Genomic DNA, 25,061 nt, shown 5'->3' on the forward strand with positions numbered 1-25,061 from the left:
GGGGGGCGGGGTGTGGGGGGGTGTGGGATTACAGACTTTCCACCCAAATTTATTGACAAAAAGAATGGAAGTTCCTGCCGTGGAGAATAGCAGGATTTACAATAAAACATGGGTGGATCAAGCTACCACAGAGGACAACTTCAACAAATACAGAAATAGACATGAGCTTAGACAATCCATGGTATCCTGGTGTCCTTTAGACAATCTATGGTAGCTAACATCTAGACCAAATTAAAAAGAAATTGATATGAGCTTATTGATGGATCATGTTTCAGACTTGGGTGTTGTGAGACTGAAATTGATGAGACACTAAATCAAACTAAAAAATTGTACTCCAACTAATATAATGAATGCATGATGGGATATAACTGTCTATTGGGCTCTGAGCTCTGGTTCTCATGATGAGATCTTTGGAATCCCCGGGAGCCCCCAAGAAGTTAGGGAATCTCAAATTTCTCCTTGAACTCCCACTTTCTGAACAGACAAGGCAGAATTGCATGCATGCAAGGTCTTTGCCCGCCAACATTGTAGGCCCCCCTCCCCCCGTTTTGTCTCTAGATTCAATTCATGTATTTATTAATACTTCTACTACCCATGTTCGGGAGTTCCACTATAGGTGGCAAAAGGACTTGCTTGTTTGTAAGGTATTTTCTTCGTAGGAATACCCATCTATGCAATTTGATTTTGTACAAAATCACATTAGTAGGAATAGTTTTTGAAACATCTCTAGTGTCTCCAATTCTCTTAAGAAACTAATGCCAACCCAAATATCTGTTTTTTATATAGTTACATGACAAATTGAAACCAAGTTGATAAGAAACTAAACATCCAAACCGATGCACCCTTATTGAATCATGCTTTAGTTTCACTCATTGTCACAATGAAAGTATGAAACTGACCGATTGACATCCTAGACAAGCCATGTCCGGAACCGCGAGCCAGCTGAAAACATGGTAATTAGAAAAACCGGGTTCGACCAGCCTGATTGACCTGAAACAGATCTAAACCGAGTGATTGACTTTCCTAACTGATAATCCATGTATGGAACCGACAGCCAGCTGAAAACACGGTAATTAGAAAAACCGGGTTCGACCGAGCTGTTTGAAGTATGACCCAAGTTACCAACAACTCCCACCTCAAGAGTACTTCGGGTTCAACGCGGAGAGGGACTCCCACTTCAACAAGGACTCGTCAAGAAGAGGCCACATTATATATATGGCAACGATCCCCATAATATATAATTTCCTTCCATCTTTAGTCCCTCTCTCTCTCTCTCTCTCTCTCGGCTTGATCTGTTTCTAACTACTCTGTTTGGTAAGAAGATGGAGAACCAGACTGATCTTGATGTTCGTCCTTCTCTCCCAGTGATCAGAGACACTCTCTATGACTACCCTTATTCTGATTTTGATGATGAAGAAGAAGAAGATGAAGAAGACATCTGGGTTTCACCAGATCATGACCAGAATCTCTATTCCAATTCCAACCTTGCTACTCTCTATCGTCCTCCATTGGAATTGATGTTCCAAGGTTCGTTCCATGAAGCTAAAGTTGAAGCTACTGGACAAGACAAGTGGTTACTTGTAAACTTACAATCCATGAAGGAGTTCGAATCACATGTGATGAACCGGGATTTATGGTCCAATGAAACAATAGCTGAGATGATCAAGGGTTACTTTCTATTCTGGCAAGCACAGGATGATACAGTGGAAGGGATGAAGGTTTCCAGTTTTTATAGATTTGATTCATTACCAGTCATTCTTGTAATCGATCCAATTACTGGTCAGAAGATGCGTTTGTCTAAGGGGATGGTTGAACCGGATTATTTGATGGATCTTCTCTCTTCTTTCATGGAGAATGGTCCTAAAAGTAGGCTTGAGAAGTGTTCTATGAAGGAGGAGAAGAAGAAGAAGATGAAGATGACGTATCCACCACTTCCTGAAGAGCCTAAGAACGATGATACTAGTTTGATTTGCAGGGTTGGAGTAAGGCTTCCCGATGGGAGACGGTTTTGCCGGAGTTTTCTTCGTAACGATCCGATACAGATTTTATGGTCTTTCTGCTGTTCTAAGATTGAAGAAGCAAAGATTAGTAAATTTGAGTTAATGGTGGCGATTCCTGGGAATTCAAAGCGTTTAGATTACGAGAGTAAATCAAGTTTTGTGGAATCTGGGATTTCAAACTCCATTATTTCTCTTGTATGGGAATGACATATTTGTCAATTATTACAATGTTGTTCATGAATTATTTCTTACAGTTTCAGATGATGAACATCTTCAGTTGGGTTTGTTAATATTAATTGATGGAAGAAAGGAACGAGAGTTCTTGATTAATGGTATTAATAGATCTTTCTTAATAGCTTCTAATTTTTGAATATTATATCTTTCTGGTTTTTTATAAATCCAAGCTTTTATGGGTTTCTAAATCGGTAGTTTATTACTGCAACTCTTTTTTAGGAAATAAAATGTACTTAGATATGGGAGGAAACGCTCATAATTATTAATCGGCTAGCTTCAAGTCTCCTTTCTTGATAAAGTAGTGGTTTACTCTCTCGGACAAAAAAAACTGCCTCAAAATCATCTTCGGTGAGGTGGTGAGGTGTAATGAGCATCCTACAGTCTAGGTTCATGGTCGAGCTCTCTCAGCCGTGGAATGCTTAGTGCACCTCACTGCCCTGTAGACAATTTGGACTAACCATGTGCCACTAAACTAGAGGCTATTCTTCCTGTAGTTTCATTGATTGATATGTAGAAAATGGAAAAAGAAAGTTACCTAGTAATGTGGCCTTAGACATTGGGGAAACAAAATTACCATCCTACACCTGTAAAATAAAAAAATTCAATTCATTGGCCAACTCATATTATTCTCCATGTTAATTATTCCATAGTGGCACCCTATCTTCTCCTCATGTGACAGTGGCAAATTAAAGGTCTTGCCCTAACCCACCACGTATAAGTATGGCACTAGAGACGTGGTCCACATGACCTTACTCATTTCGTTTAACATGAAAAAGGGGTTTATTGTTGTGGTGCTGATGAGGCTCTATAGGACCAGGGATGCAAACGAATAGTTGAAAATTCAAATTCGAATCACACCTATATCTCTATATCTATACCAAGTCAAAGTGTATTTAAATCCAAATTCAAATCCGGCACACAATCTACTAATTGAATAAATATCAATTAATAATAAAAATTAAATAGTTAATTATTTATGGCGTTTTTGAAGATTCTATAAATTCAATAGAATTAGGAAGATAGTTAAGAATGAGAGACATAGATTGAGACGAATATGAATCATCATGGAAGGAAAGCCCAGGTTATACAAGTCAGAGGTGTAAACAAGAGTCAAAAATCATCTATATCTTTTTAGGTAATTCGGATCGAATCACATTGCTGCAAACAAAACATCGTCATAGGGGCCTTTTTAAGGTAGGCCCCAAGGCTCACCCAATACAATCGCATAGCCCTTACAAAACTGAAAAGCCCATGATATTCATAGACAGATCATCCCTTGTTACCTATCGAACCACACGCAACACTCTTTCACCCACACACGCACACGCTCTTCAAGATTTGAAGCTTGTAAAGCATGGGGTGGTTGCAATCGAGAAAGCACAAGAAAGGAACCAAAGCATTGAGTTCTGAGTTAAGAGAGAGGAATGGCGAGAGAAAGCCATGGGAAGAACACTGGAGCTTTCTTTATGGCCACTCTGGTTCTGTGGCTCCTCTCTGTTGTCTTCGAAATCATCTTCCATAAGAGAACAGAACTTGCCTATGTGCTCGTTGGTTGCTGTTTCTATCAAATTGCCAACTGGGTCATCCGATTTTCCGTGTTTCGGGATCCTCTCTCTGTCAACACCAGCGTATCTTTGCTCCATTCCTCAATTACTTCTGTTTCAGGTGCTCATTGTTTATTTCTTTTTTTATTCCTCCATGATTCCTTCTCTACAGAACTCTCCTTTTCCTTTTTTCTATTTTTGTACACTTTATTTGTTTGAAATGGTTCATGGGTTTTTTGTTTTGCCTTTTTAACGATTTTTGTGGTTGAATTCGGAATTGGGTTTTGCTGAGGGGAAGCTTTCCTCTATAGGTCATTGAGAAATCTTGTTTCTGTGCTTAAGAATGTGAAGAGTGAGTGAGTATTGCCCTCTGTCTTTGGATTTTGAATGCTTCATCCGTGATTAGGGGTTCTGGTAGGAGATTGGGGAAGGGCGTTGAGAATTTTCACTGAATTGAACTAGAAGAGAGACCAATTTGAGATTTTTTTTTGTTGGAATTCTGTTCATTAAATCCAGATTTAAACAGTTTAAATGACAATTAATTTGCATGATATTATTGGGTAATTTTTTGTCCTTAGGTTTATTCCTCAAATTGTATGCAACAAAGAACAGAACAGGACATTCTGTTCACATGGTTGTCATACTGTGTGTTTTCGGGAATGTTTATTTCGAACACAAGTGTGAGTGCAAATATGTATGTGTATGTCAGACTGGATTGCTTCAGATTCTTGAATGGATTACTGTCAACTGTATTAAGAACAAGATTCACAATAATCATTTATAACTGGTCCTCAGACTTGAGAGGTTATTATCATTGCAGTTGAACATTATGGCTTTTGGTGCACAAATGATAGATGCTTCCCAGGCTAAGATGTTTACCAAATATATGGGAACAGCTAACCCTTTTCTGCGATTCCGTTCTATCAGGGCCGTATTCAGGGGAAACTATATATAAATTAACTTCCTTCCATAGCTGCTGTTATGACTTATGAAATGATGCTATTAAAGCATTATAACAGCTCCTTTGAATCCATTAAATATGATCACAGGGCCTCGATGAGGAGACAAATGACTGTTTATGAAGTTAAAATCATTTGTCGTATTCTATTTGTTTGTAGAATACGAAATTAGATGAAAGAAACACACTAGTTATCCCCCCTAAGAACTTTTTGATGTTTGTTCTGCATGTCTAAAAAAACTGATGGAGATTTTTTTGTTGGAGAGCAAAAAAATCTCCATCGATAATGTGATCCACTTTTCCATTGACACAGCCACACAGATTCCTTCACCTCATACCCTCACCTTTGATGGTTTAGAATCTTCTCTGTAACCCATGACTCAGTGTCCTCAACAACAGAAGCCTTCTCCTGGCCTCACTTTTTCCTCCTTTGTTGGACAAGGAAGGTTTATGGTGACAAACTTCAAGATTCCCAGGCAGATCACCAACCCAGTTAGCCAATAACTGGCCTTCTATATGGATTGCTAAGCTTCTATTTCTTACCCTAATTGATACTACCTTGGGCCAGAATGGGGCAGATGCTTTGCAACCTGCATGTGGCAGACATCTGCATCCTACTGTAATTCAATGACATGGATTTTAATGAGACTGCACAAATTCCCCTTGAAACTTGGACCTACAAGCTGCATGCAAGTGCTTCTTGACTTAAAGGGTTGAATTTTTAAGGATCTGTATATTATAATTTGACTGATCACAGATCCTTGCTCTGTCCCAGTAAGAGAAAGATATTCAGAATCATGTTTTACATCATGAATAAAGCCCTCAGATCACATAATTATGATAAATGTGGCCCGCAGTCACTCCATTTTTCCTCTCGTCTAGCTTGGATATTACACCATGAATAGAGCCCTCAATCAGTGCATTTGGTAGGAACTTTGATCCCCTGCAGTCTGTTTCATGAATTTGTCCAATTTCGGTTGAACTGAAATGATACATTGCCTTCACATAGACAACTAAAGATGTATAAGTTCCTTGGATTGTTGATCAATTGATACAACCTCTGAAGATGTCCAGGCAAACTTTGTCTATGCACTTGCCGTGCCCCCACCCCCATGTGGTTTTGGTGCTCCTTAAGAGTTTTAATTGGGTTCACAGTCAGTGGTGTTTAGTGTGTTTAATTAACTGGATGAGTTACCTCAATGTGAGATTTTATTTACCGCACCATGACCATCTGATTTTGAGCTGTTTGTGTTTTGTTTAGGTTATGTCTACATTCATTTTATAATTTCATGTGCAGTCATTTTCATCCTGGTTAATCAGTGGGCAACAAAGGGTCTAGGTACGATATTTGACCATGCTCAGTTGTTTGGTGGAACGTGGCCTGGTGCATACTTAGCTTTGTGCTTCTCCTGTGGTTACTTTGCATATGACCAGTGGGATATGCTCCAGTACCGACTGTACAGTGGATGGATCCCTTCAATCCTTGTACACCATCTGATACTCCTGGTTTGCTTTACACTTGCATTGTATCGAAGAGTCACTGTGAACTATCTTATTCTCACCCTTATTTGTGAGGTATTTTGCAAACTTTCTTTTCACTACCTCCATCTTCATCAATTTATCTTTCATGTCTTCTCTTTTTTCAATTTCTTCTGCTGTTGTCCCATCGTAAGTTGTGTTTTGTGACAAACAGTTGCATTCAATATTCCTACATGTAAGGAAAGTGCGGCGAATTGTTGGAGTACGGGACAAAAACAGCAAAGTTGTAAGAGCAGAATGGGCACTCAACTGGATCACCTTCTTTGTTGCAAGGGTCTGTTCACACATTCTCATCACAGTGAAGCTCATTAGGGATGCATCTAAGTTTGGGAAGGGTGTAGAGCTCCCACTAGCCCTTTTTGGGATGGCAGGAATGAATTTGCTGAATGTTTTTCTTGGCCTTGATCTCTTCAAAGCTTATAGGAGAGAGAAGAATCAACACCCTAGACATCAAGAATAGGGGGGGGGGGGGGGGAGGACATTGTTATGTTCTTTTCAGTGGTATTTGAATATATATAACTACATGTGGTTGTAAATTAGAGGGAAAATTTCTCTCTAAAAGGCAATGATTTGGAGTAATCACCACTTTGTTAACAAGAAAAATATAAAGGGGTCATTTTATGATATATGGGTTCCAAATGCAACCTCATTATTTACCCCTTTTTCTAACTATGCAAGTTGTAAGAAAAGGAACAATTTGTAAACATGTGTTATATGTAGTGTGGCACAACGGTTAAGTTGCACTATTGCAACATGTTGGTTATAGATTCAAAACTTGAAAAAAACCTCTTCTACGAAGCAAGGGGTAAGGTTGCGTACACTTGCCCCTTGCAGACCCTGCAGTAGCGGGAGTCTTGTGCACTAGGTTGCTCTTTGAAAAGGAAGAAGTGTTATACGTAGTGTGAAATTTTATTCTCTTGTATTTTGTTTTAGTTCTTTGTTCTGTGGATTGTAGAGTGGAGCAAATCCCTATTTAATAAGATCTGCCTTCCAAATATCTTTCATGCAAATTTAACTAAAGCTGAATAGTTTTGTTGCAATTTCTTTTGTATTACAAGCTAAAAATAGAATAAAAGAAAGCAACAGTTTATGTGGAAGGTGATTCATGGATGTGTTCATGTGGAAGTGACCATAAAACTTTAAAGTGGCTGGAATTCCATTACCACCTTGATGTAATTGCCTTTTGTGAAGGATCATGAAACTTGGATCACATGATCAACTAGGATTCCCAGGTTCTTACAATTTGCTTAATTTTTTTATTATAGGTTAGATTAAACGGAAGTCCTTAGATGTTCTATTACGGATGAGTGATTTGATTCAAATTGAACAAGCTAAAAGAGTCAAAGAGAAACCCAAAATGACCTTAAGAAAAAATGATGAGAAGGCTTGATACCAAGGATGACTTCGAATAAAGTTGATTGAAAGATAAGGATCCACCTAACCAAGGGCATTTTCTCTATAATTTTGGATCAGATTATACTTCTCCCTCCCATTACAACTATACCAACAGCTTATTTAAAGCTAAAATTCAAAATGACAAAAGGTCCCGCCGGCAGTCGAACCCAGGTCGCTGGATTCAAAGTCCAGAGTGCTAACCACTACACCACGGAACCGATTTATTAGGAGCTTTCTCAAGATTTATTATTGTTCAGGTAGTATACGTAATTGCCTTTCCCTACCAGCCATGGACCTGGTTCATCGTTCTCTCGAGCATTTTTGTTTTATGACAACCGTTTAGGTATGAACTAGAAAGCATTACCAAACAACCCTTAAGAGAAGAACCCAGTACCGTCTTACCATTATTTTTCAATAATTGTTTTATCATCACTTTTTAAACATTTTCCAATGCGTTTATCTGCAGTCCTCAATCATATATGTGGGGCAATGTAATAATGAAAATTTAGTATTGATGCATTTTAGGTATGGAACACTTCCATCTGGGGTGGTGGCGCAGTTGGCTAGCGCGTAGGTCTCATAGCTACTGAGTGATCCTGAGGTCGAGAGTTCGAGCCTCTCTCACCCCATTTCTTTTTTTGTCTTGACTATTTTTTCACTTCTCGGCGAGATCCTTTGTATTGAAACATAGAGTAAAGATGAAAAAGAATTCTATCAGCAAGTGTGGCCTACACTAGTATTCCATGAATCTTCTATATCTCTCCTCTCTTTATGAAAAGACATTTTTGTCCCTTGTTTGAGGGAGTAGAGAGACACAGAGAAAACGCTGGTGTAGGCCGCACTCATAATTAGAAAAATCACTTCCCAATTCTTTAATGCAGAAAACTCACCCTTATTGATACCCATATACGCCCCCTCATTGGCCCCTGTGGAAGCGCGTGACTAGTGAGCATCCATTTCCCCTTCTTTAATATCCTAAAAAAATACAATCCCCCAATCACTTGCTATGGCTAAGTACATAAAGGATGTCTGTAAATCAATAAATCAAACAAATTAATGTACTGATGACTGTAGAACCCCACAAAGTAACCTTGTAAAAGCTGATTGATTTGATGAATCAATGTTGATTTGAATCTAGGTATTTGGATTCATTAAAGCTCATGAAAAATAAGAGGTCAAATAGCAAGTATGATCTGCTACTGCCTTCTTTGTGAATGTGAGAATGAGAGAATTGGTATAAACTATGGATACCTAACCACATCCTCATTCCACCAGTCCTGTAGATGATATTCTACTTGGATTAATCAATTCAACAGACTGAAATAAAAAAGAAAGATACTTGGCCGAATAAAGCTCTGCCGATTCATTCCACAGTTCAAGGAATCAGAAGCAGCTCTGCTGATTCATTCTAGCCGATCTGATCCGGTAATTCTAGGTCATTTAAGCCAGTTCTAGGTTGATACTTGGCCGAATAAAGCTGATTCTTGCTGATTTGGATCAGAATTGGCAGCAACATATTCCAGGGCAGATTCTGATCCCTTGAACCATGCTTGATACAGGCTACTTGAAATGCACATCCCTAATTTTTTCTTAATGGAATAACAAGATATCAATTATTTAGAGGCACCAAATGTGTAAATATAACTGTCAATTAATTGACAATATCATTAAATAAAACACAATAATCCTCTCTTTTACAAGAATCTCTGTTTTCTTTTCTTTCTTTTCACTGGTTTTCTACATGGGTATTACTTTTACTCCGACAGAACAATGTCCCAAACCCATTTCGGTTTTTCTCAGGAGTGATAAGGCTGATGAAGATGATACAGACAATGGTGGTGATTCCCCATTTTTACCATTCATAGGACCAGAGCCATCACCAACTAGTTTTGAAGAATCAGCTTCACTTTTGGCTAGACAAGCATCATTTGAATATAATTTCCATGGCTCCCCACCTCTAGGTATGGGTGATCCTCCTATTCTAAGTTCCGCTGGCTTCTCATTGTCAATTAGGAAGTCTTCCAGCGTAGCTAATGATTTCAACTGTTGTCCAAGAGATGCGATGGTTTTCTGACACTCCACTAGCTTTCCTGCTGCTACGGCCAGCTCCTTCTCCTGCATACACAAAGTATAACCATCAAAACAAGGAAACACCAATTGTGGAAGCAAAAGTACCCATACACTGAATCATCAATCATGACCAATTATTCATCAACTGCTGATGGGCAAACTTGAGGTAAATTTATGTGCTTATGTAACATGAGACAAACCTTTATAATCAGTTCCCACCCTCCTTCCAAGCCCCAAACAATCTTAACCTTGGTTTTTTTTGTTTAATGACATGGTCACACCATATACCATAGGCAAATGGTCTGCACAATGCAGTTTCATACTCTGCACTGCGCCATAGTAGCCAGTCCCTATAAATCATAGGCAGGGTGTGATCCACCATTTAGTTCAAAGCATAGATAGTACCTTGCAGTAGCAATGGCCAACATTCAGGTTTTTCTTAGTGTGTGCTTGTGTTTGTGTGGTAAGATGCCAACATTAGGTACAGCAAATGAAAATTTTGTGGGAGAAAACACATTCCTTTTCATCTGTCACAGAATTTTGCCACATGTATCAAAAGAATATCATTAATTCATAAAGAAAGACTGACCTGCTTGATCTTCAACTCGCCATTGGAGCTCACCGTTTGCCATAGCTCAGCTTCACGTCTCTTTCTTGATAGCTCATCCTCTGATTTCTGACATTTAGCTTTAAGTTCAGACGACAAAGCATACTCCTTCTCGAGCTCTGCTTCTAATGAATCTACCTTTGCATGCAAAGTATGGACCTCTACATCCACAGTTACAAGCTGTGCCTCCACTTCTTCTCTCTTTGCATTGGCAGCATCTGCTTCTATCTTAGACGCTTGCTTCAATTCCTTGGCTAGATCTAGCTGCCTGTGCAGCTCCATCAACTTTTCCTCAGCTTCTATCTCAGACGCTTGCTTCAATTCCTTGGCTAGATCTAGCTGCCTGTGCAGCTCCATCAACTTCTCCTCAGATTCCCTTAGTTGACCTTGTGATATCTCAAGTCGACTTTGACTCTCGGCCAAAGCTGCATTGAGCACCTCTTTCTCTGCTTCCATCGTCTCTAACTTCTCTTCCAAGTCAGCCGTCCTCTGAATCATTGCCTCAAGTTCAGCCTTTAATGTGTTTTCTACACCAAGTCGTTGTTCTGAAACAGCTCCCAACTCGAGGCCGTGGCTTGTACTCTCCATCTCTGGCAGGGAGGCAAGCCTCTCCATCTCAAGGAAATCATCCATGAGATCAATTTCTACAGAAGAGGCTATGGGGTTCCTACCAATGGCCTTGTCATTCTTGAATTGATCAAGCTCCGATATTAGAGCTGATGCCCATGAATCTGAACAGCTTGGCTCACACTCATTCGGCTCTGAATTACTCATTTTGCGCGAATCAGCCTCCACTGTGAGTAATCTCTCCCCACTGTCTGACTGGCTATCCGTCAGTGATTCAACATAAACTGAAGAGGCAGCAGCAGACTTGTGATCAGTCACAGAGGATGCCTTCTGAGATGTAGCTCTTAGTCTGCGACACTCAGCCTCAAGCTTAGCCAACTTCTTTATACCCTCCAAATGTTGCTTGCTTGCAGTTTCTGCTGCTTGGGTACTTAGGTCTCTTTCCAGAGTCGTAACTTCTAGCTCCTCGACTCGAGCAAGAAGCTCCTGCTTGAGGGAAGCATTTTCTTTCTCTGCAGCCTCAAGCCTCAGGCGGAGATCAGGATTTACAGAAGATCCAGCTTTTGCAGCTTCAACTTGGATCTGGAGCTCAATGAGCTGGCTCTCAAGCTCAAACTTTGCAGACTCCCATTCACGGGTTTGCTTGACAACAGCTTCATGGATCTTCAGCTCTTGTTCTTCTCTGGCCTGACGGAGCTGCCTGACACACTCCTTGAGGGCACCATCAAGATGGCCTACCCGATCCTCAAGGGCTGAGTTCTTCTGTGAAGCAGCTTCTAGTTGTTGCTTCAAAGCTACCGCTTCAGTTTCTGCCTTCTCCCAGCCTGGAATTTGAAATTTCAAATAGAAGAACCAAACTATTATCATACAAATGCTAAGATTAACGGATAACACATGCACATGACCGTGTTTGTGTGTGAAAGAGCAAGAGCTTCTCCTTTGAAACAGTTTACAATTAAGGTAACTTCATGGTTAATCTCAAGTAAATTAAACAGACCCATATTGCTGACAGATACTTTTCCCATATAATACGTTGATTCTTTGTTATCCAAAACAAAGATAAGTCCGGGTAGGAATTTCCTCGACTTGCTGTCTGCATATCTAGTAAATCTTTCATTCAAGACATTATTTATCCCTTCTCAAGGACATGTAAGTTCTCTGTAATGTCTAAAGTTCCTGGTGCCAGCACCACAAGCCTACAATGGCATATGATATGGGATAGGGAAGTTCCGTTCAAGGTCAAGTTGTTTGTCCATATTGCTTCTTTACACAAAATACTCACAATCCATAAGCTGATTATGAAAGCAGCATCTCCAAACTGCTAGCTTTTTTCTGTCTTACGGTTGCATTTGCATAGTATACTTTGCATTCACTCATATTTTGCCCTTTTGAGGCCATCATTTCAACACTGTCAATGTCCACTAGGTTATGCTACATGACTTGAAGAAGTTGTATGTATTCCAGGAATGTAACAAATTTCAGAGGAAGAAAGAGGCAAGAGATTAATGGAAGTTGCAATGAACTTATTGAATTTATGAAACAAACAAAATTACATAGAAAATTGCAGAAATTCTAATCTGCTCTTTCGTTTTGTTTCAAAAAAAAATCAGAATTCTTTTAATACTAATCTGTTCTTTCGTTTTTGTTTCACTTAGTGAAAGGCGACGATCCCAGTAGTAGCCAAGATAATGTGGAACCATCTCCATGAAGTCTGGTTTGTTCAAGAGCTTGTCATCAATCTATCTAGTCCAGGCTGAAAGAACAAAGAAGTCAGAAGAGAACCTATCACCTTTCTGCTAGTCACCCTTTTCAGGAGCGTAGCTGTCATGGCTCCTAGGTGACATGAAGCTGTGGCCGAGCGCCTTTTCGTCTAGGCAACACCTTATTAAACAATGTGGTTCTAAAGAAAGAGAAGTGAAGAGGCTTATATGTAATATAAAACTTATTCAGTAAATAAGAGTAAAGTAAAAAAATCCATTTCCAATTATTTTAAATGCAAAAACTGAAAATGACATGTCTGTAAATAATATATTTTATGAGGGAAACGTAAGCCTGATGTATTTAGGCTTCCAGTGCTTCACTGGAGGAGGATGAGTTGCGGTGATTCTGTCTTCTTCTTCCTCCTCTATATCATCGGCTGCAACATTCCCCACCAACTGCTTTTCTTCCTCCTCCTTTTTCTTTTCTTCTTCTGCAGCAACAACAGAGCTGCTGCAGCTTCAATCTTCCCTGGCAAAAGCAGCTGCTGCTTCATCTCCTCTTCACCTGTTCTAACCCTTTTCCCCCTGGAGTTTCCCCCTTTTTGGCCCATTCCCTGAGTTCTTTTCTAGTTTGTTCTCCTAGACAGAAAAGCAACAGTTTGCCTTGGCCCTCACAGACTGCCTGGACACCTAGGCAATGCCTTGAAAACATTGAGAGAGGAGAAATAGGAGAGGGAAACTTTCATTTTTTTGGAGGTTTTGCAATCTTTAATTAATGATAGATCACTGATTGGGCAATCCAAGTGGTAAGACCTAATCACTGCATACTGACACAGATTGGGCAGATCAGCCGATCTGGTCCAGGTACTTACACGAAGAGTGAAGTTCATAATGAAGCATAGTTGTCAAGGTGTCACCAGGCGTCCAGGCACCACTTACCTGACACCTTGGGTGCCCTAGGCGACACCTAGGCACCTTCTTGGGTTGCCTAGGCTTCCAGGCCCCTTCCAACACATTGGGTCACCTAGGTGCCTAGACAACTATATAATGAAGCCTTGTCAACAATTAATGCCATGCTCATGCATGAAAAACCTCTCCCCACACCCCACCCTCGAGCACAGAATATAGGTCTGTTTTTGTGCCCAGCACTTCTGCTTTTAAGAAATATAAGGCCTGTCAACTTGTTATTTTCCTTCCATCAATGCATAAGGAGAATGAAACAACATGATTACTACCTGAAACAGCCTCTTCTGCAACTTTAGCGTGCTGTTTCACCAAGTCCTCTTTGGCACTGATGTTCAAAAGTGCAGCTGATAGTTTCTCTTTCAAACTCTTCACATCATAATTAACATCTCCACCATTGACGGAGACTTTGGATGTGACCTCTGGTGATTGAGTACTATGATTTGGAGATCCCCTTGATGTGTCCTGGATCTTTGATGACAGATAAACCATTAGGATTGCACCAACCACATCATAATGCAAAAGTATAACATCTATGTTAAACACTAGTATGAGCCAACATAAGCAGAAGACAAATGATTTGGATGTCAATACAGCATCGTCATCACAGAAAACCGAAAAGAGGTGGGCAAAAGGAAGACAAAAAATCCAAAACATAGATTGCTGACCAATTCGAGGAGGGAGCTCCCCTAGTATGTGGTTTTCTGAGTCATTTTTGTCTTCAATGCATATTCCAGTTTACCCAACTAATGAAAAATCACGGTTTGATAGGGTGTTCTCCTTGTCATTCATTTATTCTGACCTAGAGGAACCCAGAAGTCTTGCTCAGGGGGTTCTTATTCATTTGTAATCAACCTATTAATAATTGTAGAAACGTAAGGCAGTTTGTTATAAGTACATTTTATATTCAGTTGAGTCAATAAGGCTTTAGTTTTCTTCTTGAGAAATATTTTTCTTAAATTTTCTTTCTCAAAGAAAAGTCCAGATGCTTTAGTTTTGAAGCCCCTTCATATCATGTTCCTCACTAAACCAAACACTTAACTTGGGCTCTCCCAATCCTAATGCAGAGAGCCAGAGATTGAAGGGATTTTAGTTTTTGAAAACCAAAAGTCCCAAGATTCAAAACATATACATCAAGGTATTACCAAGATCTTCTCCTCACAAAACTCAGTATTTCCTATACATCTTCATATCATATTGATAAAACATAATAGAGCAAAGAAGGAATATGCAGGAACAGACAAGTCAATCTACATCTTAGACATCCACGAAGGCAGAGTTGAGATATGCAGGACCAGACAAAGTCATTGAGCGACAACCTGATTTTGCATTACTCTCTCACTTCTTGAGCATGTCTTGTAACTAAATTTCAGAAGTCAAATCTGCATCTCAAATTGACATTTGCAATGCACTTACTCATTTTAGCCATTTTGACGAGTAGTGACAGATGCTAGATAATGCTGAGCCTATGGACCTTCAAAGGAATTACCAAAATCTTAAGACAAAACCAGCTATCTGTTCAGCGATCTAAAGATGATATTTCCAAAGCAATTTTTCTAGATTGTTAATAATAAATACCTAGTGAGTCAAGCAAAGAAGGTGGTTCATGTTTTCATATATGTCAGCTAAATAGTTGATTGAGCAGCCTATAGTTCGAAATGTTGACAATACATGGTAGTCAATGGGAAAAGAATGTAAAGAGGACAATATGGAAAAACAAATAAAGGCTTTTTTCTGCTGAGCTTTAGTCAAACTGAAAAAGGCACACTGATACTGAGGTTCAAGCAGCCAAGACCAGGAAACATATCCAATATTGAGACTAAGTTCCCATACCAACAAGGGAATTCACAATTGTGGTGATCAGAATGAAATATCTTTTAGCAGACTAGCACATCTTCTTAGCCAAGCCAGTGCTGGCTCCACAAGATTTATCTTAATTTCAGGAGCTACAATTGATAAAGAGTCACCGCATAAGCACTCAGTCAAAGAGTACATAATCGGTGTGAAGCTAACAGAAGGTTTGGCAAATTCACTGTGACTTCAGTTTCGGCCAGCTGACACATGGATTAGTTGCGCATTTCCACAAGAAAAATATGTATCCTAATAAACACATTCCAAAGATGCCCCTCCCCACCCCTTCTTTTTCCTTGCTTGTGTGTGCGCACAAAGAAGCACTTGGAGAATGCCGTTCAGCACTAACAGCTATCGCCCCAAGTTCCTAGGAGGAACAAAAGACTTTCGGCATTGCATCCAATCTAGGACAAAATTAAGAACAAGCTAACCCGTGCCATCTGGTAATCGCAATCTACTTAGTATCCCAAACCCATGGATAGTTCGCAAAAAGCACCCGTTTCCCAGTAACTTGTGGAGTTTGCTATTAATGGTAGAAAGAAGCTTCTAAGGCCATGTCAAAATGGATAAAAAGGGGAGGAAAGAAAAGAAGACAACCAAAACAATGAAATATTTCTAGCCCATTAAATAAATAATAAAAATAGTTCCACCCATTCATTCTCTTTTTCTTTTTTCTTTTTAGTTTATTGACTAGTAACATGATTTCAGGTAGATCGATAGCGTCCCCCACACTATGAAGAGACTTAAGGGTGTTAATCAGTAGGTCTGTATGATATACACGACCAAACCAAAAACAAAAGAAAAAGATTCTCTAGACCTGTAAAGACCATAACTTCTGATGCATACACCAATCAAATGGGTTTCCCAGAGTGACCTTCCAACAAACACCTCTTCTGGGAATTCTTGATTGACAGCAAAAATTGACTCACAGAATTAAAACATAAATTCCCAAATTCTGCATTTTCAGTAGCCTCTGCAACTTAACTTCTCTCTTATGTAAGTTGGCAAAAAATAAGCAGCCTCTAGATTAATAACTGAATGGTAAACCAAGCACAAGCAGATCATAAAATGATTACCGATGAATATCTAGGCATTGTCTAGCTCTAAATCAATAAATAATGCAGGGAAGGTGCTCGTCGTCCCAGACCACCTTTACAAATGAGTTTAAACAGGAAACCAATTATAATTTATAACATTAGTGTAACCCCACCACAATCAAAACTAATAACATATATTCAACAGCACGGGAAAGGGGAAATCATATCCAAGTCCGATTAAAGAATAGTCACCAACCTGCTCATCAGATAATCTTTCAGAATGAGAGGATATTGATCCTGAGCTTTCAGTTTCTCCTGGGCTCTTCTCCGAATTCTTTCGCCTCCATAGCCAACTTCTGCGGTCCATCTATCAATCCAGAATCCACCAAAACACGACAAAAGCTTCACAGAAGAAACAGCATCTGCGCATATATTTCCACCATTATTTGATAAACGAATCACATACACTAAAAAAAAAAAAGCTACCAAATCTTAGGAGAATCGAATGACACTATAGAAGGAAATGTATAGACTACCGGAGCTTCAAAGTCTAAACAACGAAAACTGAACCCTAAAACCCCAATCTCAACTGTAAAACAGAAAAAAAGGGACAATATTCATCATTCTCCTAGCTTTACTTCAAATCTACCCCAGAAACCATCCAACCTCCAACAAAAATATCTCCTTTTCAAACATTGATAAAAAATTCTATAAGAAATAAAACAAAAAGAAAAAGTGAAATAATGATAGATGCAGAACAGGTTCCGCTCGAACACGCAAAACTAAAAACAGGAGCTCAATCCGTTTTGAACTGTAAAACCAGAGACAATAAACTACTTGAAATGCAAAATGAGAACAACCCATCTAATCAGGATTACAAAATCTCAAAAAATAAGGAGAAAAGTAAAATAATGAAAAGAGAAGGAGAAGGAAGTGAACAGTAAACCAACAACAGCTATAAAGAATGCATACCCAGTCGAAAACTCAGAATAGCGAATACCCACTAGAGAAAAGGATCCCAATAGTGCGGTACCCATCAAAAACAGAAGGCCCAAAAAACTTGCTCACTACCCTAAAATCTCAAACGGGCAAGATCATAAATTAAAAGATAAAAACAAAAAGGTATAAAAATAGGAAAGAAAAGAGAGCTGACCCAAATCAAAGAACATTGACTGGGAAACAAACCAAGCATAAGATCAGAAGGAAATCCACTAAAATAATCGAAACAAGAAGATATTTGAAGAACATAAGCAACCCATAAAAAACTCTGCAAAAATCTGCGGAATATAGTTAAAATGCAGATGAAGGAAGATAGATGTATTTTAAATTATTTTCACCTGCCTTCGTTTTCTGGGTTTTCTAACTTTCAAACCAGCACAAGAGGAGAAGAAGACCATGTGCATGAACTGGAAGGAGGTCTTAAAAAGCGCATTTTCAGCTTTGCTTTCTTTTTCAAATGGTGGTGCTCTTGTTCCCGCCCATGGAGAACTGATCCCTCTTCTGCACTTTAATTAATTAATTACTAAATTTGGACAAATAGAAATATAAATAAGTTGCACTGTTGCAGAGAAGAACTCTCTCTCTCTCTCTCTCTCTCTCTCGCTCGCGCCCCAGTCGTCTCACCTCTACCTGTGTGTCACGGCCTTTACTGTTGTTTGTTTGTTTGCTCCTGGATAGTTAATGCGATTAGAGAGAGAAAACGGAGAGCATTATTTGATTTTCACACTCTACTGTTTGGAATCGGTACCAAACTACCAATTATACTGTTCCATTGTCCAAATTTCCATTTACCCCAAAAAAAAAAAAATTTGTCCAATTTTCCAAAATTTATTCCTAGACCTATAAATAAATAAAAAAATTTTAAGCATATAAATAATCAAAAGGAAAAAGAATGATACTAGGGTCCACGTGAGAAATTGGATCCTCTACACACACATTCACCTATTGGATCCCCAAATGTATATCGAGGTGAATGTAACTGTAGAGAATCTATTCTTGTCGCACAACCCTCCATTAAGACATAGAGGGTAGCAAAATGACACCCCACCCAAAAATCTCATCCCTTGTTGATGTTCATGTGCGTTTCTAATGGCCCCCCACACGACCAAGGAGCCATAGCCCGACAAGGGAGCTAGAATCAATTATTCATTTTTAGCATAGAAATTATAAAATATCCATTTGTAAGAATACAAAGACACAAACCCTAACTCCCTACGTGGCTAGGACAGTTCTAGTTTTTAGCTGCATGGTTTTAATGAGGTTCTTAATTTTGGTCCCAAATTGATAGTTTGACACCCTTACAATGAAGGTGTAAGGGTTTTTTTTTTTTTCGTTAACCAAGGTGCAAGGGTATCAAACTTCCTACTTCAGGACAGAATCTCATCCCTTAGTGATGCCCATGTAAGCTTCTAATGGCCCCTCACACAATCAGAGAGCCATAGCGCGACAAGGGAGCTAGAATCAATTATTCATTTTTAAGCATACAAATGATCAAATATCTATTTCTAAGCATACAAAGACAAAAACACTAAGGCTCCATTTGGTATCATTCTAAAAAGATGCTTTTAGAGTTTTTTTGTTCTATTGGAGTGAAAAAAAGGGATAAAGTGTTTGGTGCACTTATGGTTTGTTTCTGTTTTTATGGAACAAAAAGTGAAAAAAAAATAAAAATAAAAAATAAAAAACTGAATAAATGAGATTGGACGGAACTCCAAAAGGGAGTTCCATTTTCCCAGTTTCGTTCCATTTTACAAAATAAAATAACAATCGTTTTCGATAAAAATCTGAAATTTTGAAACACCATTTTTTTGTTTAAAAACGGATGTTTGACACAAAAAACTGAAATTTTCATTTTTAACACGAAACGTGATACCAAACGGAGCCTAATTCCTAAGTGACTAGGACAGTTATGGTTTTTAGCTACATGGTTCTAATGAGGTTCTTAATTTTGGTCTCACCAAATATAGCATATGGTTGATACAAAATTTCCCTTCTACCCATCAATAAGAACAATCAAATGATTCTTGTACACGGCAAAGAAAGGCTAGTGATGTTATGCCACTTGTAATTAAATTGGTCTTTTTTTTGTTTGTTAAGGATGGGTATCCTCACAACCTTCTCATTCAATTTTCACTGAAAGCAGGGAAAAGCAATAAACACCCCTGTGTGAGTGGCCCAAGGTGTACCTAATGAGAGTCGAACTTAGGACGTCCAAGTTTACGATTCGTACCAAATTCATTCCTCACCAACTGCACTAACCCTTGGGTTGGCCTTTGTTATTCGCAACTTATGATATATTTGCCACACTGTGAGCTAGTTTGGTCATTTGAATCATTGGTAGTTGTTACAAGCAGTAATATACAATAGCACTTTTATACTAGTAATTCCCTCAAAAGCATAACAAAATTTACGTTTAATAATTCACTATTCCCTATATTTGTTGGGTTTGTTATATATTCCCTTCTTCTTGTTCTTTGTGAGCTGTGTGTGGACAAGATGAATCATTTGAGTTGATGGGATGAAGAGAAAGGAAACATAAAGAATCTTTATATTTCCATCTCTTCCAATAATACTACAAATGTAATGGTGGTGTATCTATAGATATTGTTTCATTTTGAATAGGATGATTCTCATTGTCAGATCCCGAGGAAGCATGGCGGAAATTTTGGCAAATTTCATGGTAAAGGAGTACACACTACACACTAGAGAGGTGCCACATTCACTTCTCCACATGAAAGAGTTTCAATTATCCTGGTAACTACTAGTTCTAGCTAGGAACAACAACAAATCAGCTCTAGCTAGCATTGAGGAAATTTTCAACCTTCATGAAAAACTAGAACAATAATGAATGAGTCTAGTGTGAATGGAGCAGTTTTAGGGTTAATTATTGAACATATGAAAAAATCTTTGGAAAAAAAAAATGTGTTTAGATGTAGTGGAAGAGTTTTAGGGTTAATTATTACAATTGAATATTTGTCACATGATAGATTAGATGGTGTTCAAATTTTATGACCAAGTAGTGTTAAGATTCTTAATTAGTCCGCATATAAATTTTTTTTCCCAAATAAAGTTTACAAATGGAAACATATAATTTTGAAAAATCAAGACTATATGACGTGACTGGAGTATCGATCGTAGACTTTAATAGACATGCATTAGGTGTTCCATTGGATTTAAGTCTAAAATTTGATACACTGTTAATCTAGATCATGTCCAACAGTTAGAATAGTAACATCATTTGTCTAAATAGCACAAGGAGTGTCGATGATATGGGAATATGTAAATGAGTTTTTCCATTTTTAGATGATTGGTATGGCTAATTGATTCCTCCATTGGGTATGATAGTAGTCACAATTGTCTTGTCTAATTAAGAAATATTCCTTCACTAGTAGTAGTCTGTCTTTGTATCTTCTCCCTTCTTCCCTCTGATACACTTCCTTGTTTTCTTTTCTGCTTTTTTTAGAAAAAATTGCAACTCTGGTCATAAATCAAAATTTAAGAATCTCTTGCATTCTATGTTTCAACTTAAAAACAATTTCTAACCAAATGAGAACATTTTTTATTTACTTTATTTTGTTCAAATTAAATGAGGGATTTTTTTTTAGTCTCCAAGCCTAGTTTTGCCATGTGATTAACATGATATGGGTAGACCAGTGGTCCCTATTGTTTTCTAACTCGCATGCAATTTTTAGGCTAAATAGAGTTTGCGAAATGGCGTAATAAAACATTGAGAGGCAAAACTGATCATTGATAAATTAAAACTTTTCTATTTTTTTAAGAGCGATAAATTTAAATTAACTATAAAGAAAATGCATAGACTAACTAATAGGAGGGTGCGTGAACATACAAGTGTGAATTATTTGTAGAATTTGTTGTAACCGTTACTCCTGGTTTCCTACATGGTGCTATCAATCCTCACTTTCCTTCGGCATCCACCCACTTAGCTATCACTTGAAAGTGTATATATATTCTATTGAAATTATAACAAATGTAATAAGACTGAGTTTTCCCACATCTATGGTCAACCAATGAATTCTAATGATGTCTATAGGGTATAGGGGAAAATGAGCAACATTATCAACTATTCCTTAATGAACCAAATTTCCTTGCACCCATGGGATTCCCATTCACTATGGTTGATCAGGACCACAACAAAAAGGGGCAAGGTTTCAGGATGCTTGGATCATGCGGTGAACCTCACTGCGCAATCAAGGGAGAGTTTGTCCTTCCTAATATGCTGGCTCTAACAAAGAAGAGTGGGACCTCAACTTTCTAATATACGCATTATACACTTTGCCATATCAACAATTGGGTTAACAAAGATTAAATAAAGGATGCATAATAAAGGTATATTTTGCTCTTTTATAGCTAACTATAGCTTTCAAAGTACATTTTTCTATTATGTCATGGAATTTTCATCACCTCAGAAGTTACTGTATAATGTTTCTCATGTCATTTATGTGATAAGTCATTATCTAATACACATGATAGTAATGGTTGGTGCCAAAATATTATTATTAGGAAAAAGACTCTGTGGACATGAGGTGTTCTCTAAGCCTAATCAATTGATTTCTTTTTATTATCTCTTTTATAAAAATTAAAATAATAAAAATTTCTCATTTGTCTAGACTTAGGCAACTCTTCATGTTGAAAGAACCCTTTCCATTATTAATATTATTTAACATATCCATGTTATTGTTTATTATGGATTAGTTTTAGACCAATTTGACTTATCTATGTCTATACAAAGTTAAAAATAAAAAATAAATAAACTCATACATATGTCTTATAGATAACAAGGGAAAAATCTCATACAAGAGAAACATATTATTGAGAGTCAATGTCAAATTTCACATGTGACTTATCCATAGAATTATTCATCTATATCCAATAGAAAGAATAAATCATTGATTCACAATTTCACATGGAAGAAAAGGTTGTCCATGAAAAAATGGTATATATCCTACATTATTATTTGTTTCGAAAACCCTTAAAAACTAAAGGGGGAATGCCTTTCTCATGGTGCTATTTATATAAGGGTCCACCATTTTTGAACCACATAGGTGGCTGAACATGATTTCATGGCCATCTCAACCATCTTACCTAATATAGATCTCTTCTGTTTTCTATGCTATCAAATCAAAATCAAATATTCCTTGAACCCTAAAAGGAGAAGAGGAAAATGAAAAGAAGAAAGAAAACCCCAAAAGTTAGATCCATAAAAGGCTGATATGAAAATTTTAGCAATTGGACAAACAGATCTTACGGTTTATCATATATAAGACAAAATTTTTCTATCATTGAAATCCCGATCCATAAGATTCATATATGGATTGTGTCATGTGGTGCAAAATTTTTAAACTTAAATTTATCACATGAGTCAGATGATGAATTGAACAATACGATCAAAAACTTTGTGATTGAAATAAGATGTTTTAAATAGCGATTAGATTGAATAGGCCAGAATTGAATACCATCAAATATGTACCACTCTTGAGCATCAAGCCAAAGAAGGACCACAATACAAAGACTATTACTTTTTTTTATTTTATTTCCTTTGGGAAAATACGAGGGACTGCTACATAAGCACATGGATCGACCCAATACCAAATGCAAAATCCTCTTGGTCAAATAAAACACCAAAAGCAAAACCCTCTTGGGGGCTGGTGTGATGAATTGGAATTCCCTTATTTGTGTGGTTTGGACTTGGGGATACCGTTTGGCATGACATCAAGAGCTACTCACTGGAAGATTGGGCATATGAAGTGAGAATTTTATTTATAGCGATCACTTGTCATTGGGAAATAGAAAAAGGCTACTTAGTCTCGTGGTCCCTACATGTCTAGACACAGGACGTGTCCCGCCCTTGCGTGCTTTTTCATGCGATGGTGCTGGATCACACAAGAAATAGCAATCTCTTTTTCATTTTATATTATTATATATCATTTGATGCCACTATTGCGGTGGGTATCATTTTGGAATGGTGATAAGAGAGAGAGAGAGAGAGAGAGAGAGAGAGAGCATATAAATCCTTTCTAGGTTATCTTTGTGATCTCCTTTGGTTGGTGGAGCTTTCATTGATAATTTTCAGCACATTACTTACACTTAAGCAGCTAGATTTGGGTGATTGAGCTCCCCTAATGTTAATCTATTTCCTGAATTTAGAATCAAAATTTTGGCTACCCTTTATACTATTCTATAGATTGGACCATGGGAAGATCTTTTACAAAGCTTTTGTGGTTCAGTTCAGTGGCCATCTCATGTTGTATTTGACCAATTGGATCAAGAAGTATAATCATCTTTTTGGATATTGGTAAAGTGTGAATGTGGCAGCCTTCTTGGTCACTATTATGGGCCCCCAAGTAAAAACTATTATTGGATGTGGTCCATCACTTCATGGGCCGTACAAAGACTATAGAGATTAGATGAAGAAAGCCAGAGAGTATAGTGGAGTGCCAGACACATGTGACCTGTGACCTTGTGCCAGCTGCCACCCACTTATACATGCCTTTTTGCACTTTGCATATCTTCCTCAATGTCCCATAAGTTTTGACCATACCGCATTAAGATGCAGTGGGCTGGACCTGACCAGACTGGAGTGGACTGAATTGTGGGCCAACAGTGTTTTGAGCCCAAGATGCTTAAATCCTTTAGGGGGACATCAGTTCAGTAAAGAACCAGTTTCAATACCTAAATTTAGGAAGAAACAAAATTGAACCATATGAAATTGATTTCATTTATCTGGGTCTAATAAATCTGAATGTGAAAATCTTAAATTTTGGGTTTGTTTAAATTGGATTATAGAAAGGAAAAGGTCAAAATTTGATTTGGAACAAATGAACCATGGCCAAAAAAAAAAAGTGGGCAATTAATTTGGCTAATAATAATTACATCTTAAAAATCCTAATTTTAAAAAATTTTAATTAGGATTTTTGTTGGAGATTCCAAAAAATATCGGGACTGAATCATTCGTAAGCTGTTCTTTAAGTACATAAATTCCAGATCAAATCATTCATTTTCCAAATTACTACATTTTTAAATTGATTTATTTCAGACCAAATTGTTCACATCTGAAATTATTTGCAGGTTTGCAAATCAGGGGCTTGTTTATGCTTAAGCTTGGCAGAAGCTCATGATAACCACAGAGTTATTGTATAGCTTGGAAGAATAATTTCATTGTGGACTTAATAACCTGAGACCAGCAGAAATATAGAACACTGAGGAATGCTAGGTTGACATGCCTTCAAGGAGCATCCCCTCAGCCTTACGCATGCATGGGGGATCTAAGCCCATTTTGTCAGTGGGGTTCACTGTGGGACCCACATCCCTACAAGAATAGATCTCACTGATTTAGTCAGCTGGGTATCCCATGAATCAGAGGACGATCTGCTTCAGCCTTGCAAAATCCATAAAACTAATCATCAGATCTAAGACCTGAAAGCCCACAGGGCAAACCCACTTACATTTATTGGGTTTTCCTATAAAAATATTATACAAAGCAAGTGAGAGGCTGGGAGCCTCAAACAAGCATAACGCAGCCAGCTTGGAGGGGGGTCTAAACACAAAGTTGAACAAAAGTTAAACACCCCCCCCCCCA

The 25,061-nt window shown here is 38.0% G+C and overlaps 3 protein-coding genes and 2 non-coding genes across 9 annotated transcripts; 3 read left to right on the top strand and 2 right to left on the bottom strand.

Moving 5' to 3' along the window:
- The first annotated feature begins 1,322 nt into the window (after positions 1–1,322).
- On the top strand, positions 1,323–2,301 carry LOC122074249 (putative plant UBX domain-containing protein 14). Its single transcript, XM_042639094.1, has one exon. The coding sequence runs from the start codon at positions 1,323–1,325 to the stop codon at positions 2,205–2,207; it is 885 nt and encodes a 294-aa protein (XP_042495028.1). The 3' UTR covers positions 2,208–2,301.
- A 1,208-nt stretch (positions 2,302–3,509) lies between these two features.
- On the top strand, positions 3,510–6,901 carry LOC122073080 (TLC domain-containing protein 2). 2 transcript variants are annotated; one of them, XM_042637593.1, is made up of 3 exons: positions 3,510–3,899; positions 5,998–6,311; positions 6,430–6,901. In XM_042637593.1, the coding sequence occupies exons 1-3, from the start codon at positions 3,659–3,661 to the stop codon at positions 6,733–6,735; spliced, it is 861 nt and encodes a 286-aa protein (XP_042493527.1). In that variant the 5' UTR covers positions 3,510–3,658; the 3' UTR covers positions 6,736–6,901. The 2 variants fall into 2 exon arrangements, with proteins under 2 accessions (XP_042493527.1, XP_042493528.1); XM_042637594.1 differs by having other exon boundaries at positions 3,513–3,899; positions 6,034–6,311.
- A 915-nt stretch (positions 6,902–7,816) lies between these two features.
- TRNAQ-UUG lies at positions 7,817–7,888 on the bottom strand. The gene has a single exon. It is a non-coding gene; the product is annotated as a tRNA-Gln (tRNA).
- Positions 7,889–8,214: 326 nt separating this feature from the next.
- On the top strand, positions 8,215–8,299 carry TRNAM-CAU. Its single transcript is given in 2 exon segments — positions 8,215–8,252; positions 8,264–8,299. It is a non-coding gene; the product is annotated as a tRNA-Met (tRNA).
- Positions 8,300–9,303: 1,004 nt separating this feature from the next.
- LOC122074451 (filament-like plant protein) lies at positions 9,304–18,118 on the bottom strand. 4 transcript variants are annotated; one of them, XM_042639260.1, is made up of 5 exons: positions 17,807–18,118; positions 16,722–16,887; positions 13,850–14,042; positions 10,330–11,738; positions 9,304–9,785 (listed from the first exon to the last, which is right to left on the bottom strand). In XM_042639260.1, exons 2-5 carry the CDS (start codon positions 16,830–16,832, stop codon positions 9,408–9,410), a joined length of 2,091 nt encoding a protein of 696 aa, XP_042495194.1. In that variant the 5' UTR covers positions 16,833–16,887; positions 17,807–18,118; the 3' UTR covers positions 9,304–9,407. The 4 variants fall into 4 exon arrangements, with proteins under 4 accessions (XP_042495194.1, XP_042495190.1, XP_042495191.1 ...); XM_042639256.1 differs by having other exon boundaries at positions 13,850–14,048; positions 17,807–18,117; XM_042639257.1 differs by having other exon boundaries at positions 13,850–14,048; positions 17,803–18,117.
- Between the last annotated feature and the right edge of the window lie 6,943 nt (positions 18,119–25,061).

The sequence above is a fragment of the Macadamia integrifolia genome, chromosome 3 (assembly GCF_013358625.1).
Source record: "Macadamia integrifolia cultivar HAES 741 chromosome 3, SCU_Mint_v3, whole genome shotgun sequence".
Taxonomy (NCBI): domain Eukaryota; kingdom Viridiplantae; phylum Streptophyta; class Magnoliopsida; order Proteales; family Proteaceae; genus Macadamia; species Macadamia integrifolia.

Excerpts from the sequence above, each read along its gene's own strand:
- LOC122074249 (XM_042639094.1), top strand. The coding sequence starts at position 1,323 with ATGGAGAACCAGACTGATCTTGATGTTCGTCCTTCTCTCCCAGTGATC.
- LOC122073080 (XM_042637593.1), top strand. The coding sequence starts at position 3,659 with ATGGCGAGAGAAAGCCATGGGAAGAACACTGGAGCTTTCTTTATGGCC. Across the intron at positions 3,900-5,997 it reads CTCAATTACTTCTGTTTCAG|GTTATGTCTACATTCATTTT; the intron begins GTGCTCATTGTT and ends TGTTTTGTTTAG. Across the intron at positions 6,312-6,429 it reads TTCTCACCCTTATTTGTGAG|TTGCATTCAATATTCCTACA; the intron begins GTATTTTGCAAA and ends TGTGACAAACAG.
- LOC122074451 (XM_042639256.1), bottom strand. The coding sequence starts at position 16,832 with ATGGACCGCAGAAGTTGGCTATGGAGGCGAAAGAATTCGGAGAAGAGC. Across the intron at positions 14,049-16,721 it reads AAAGATTATCTGATGAGCAG|ATCCAGGACACATCAAGGGG; the intron begins GTTGGTGACTAT and ends CTGTCATCAAAG. Across the intron at positions 11,739-13,849 it reads TGCAGAAGAGGCTGTTTCAG|GCTGGGAGAAGGCAGAAACT; the intron begins GTAGTAATCATG and ends TTCAAATTCCAG.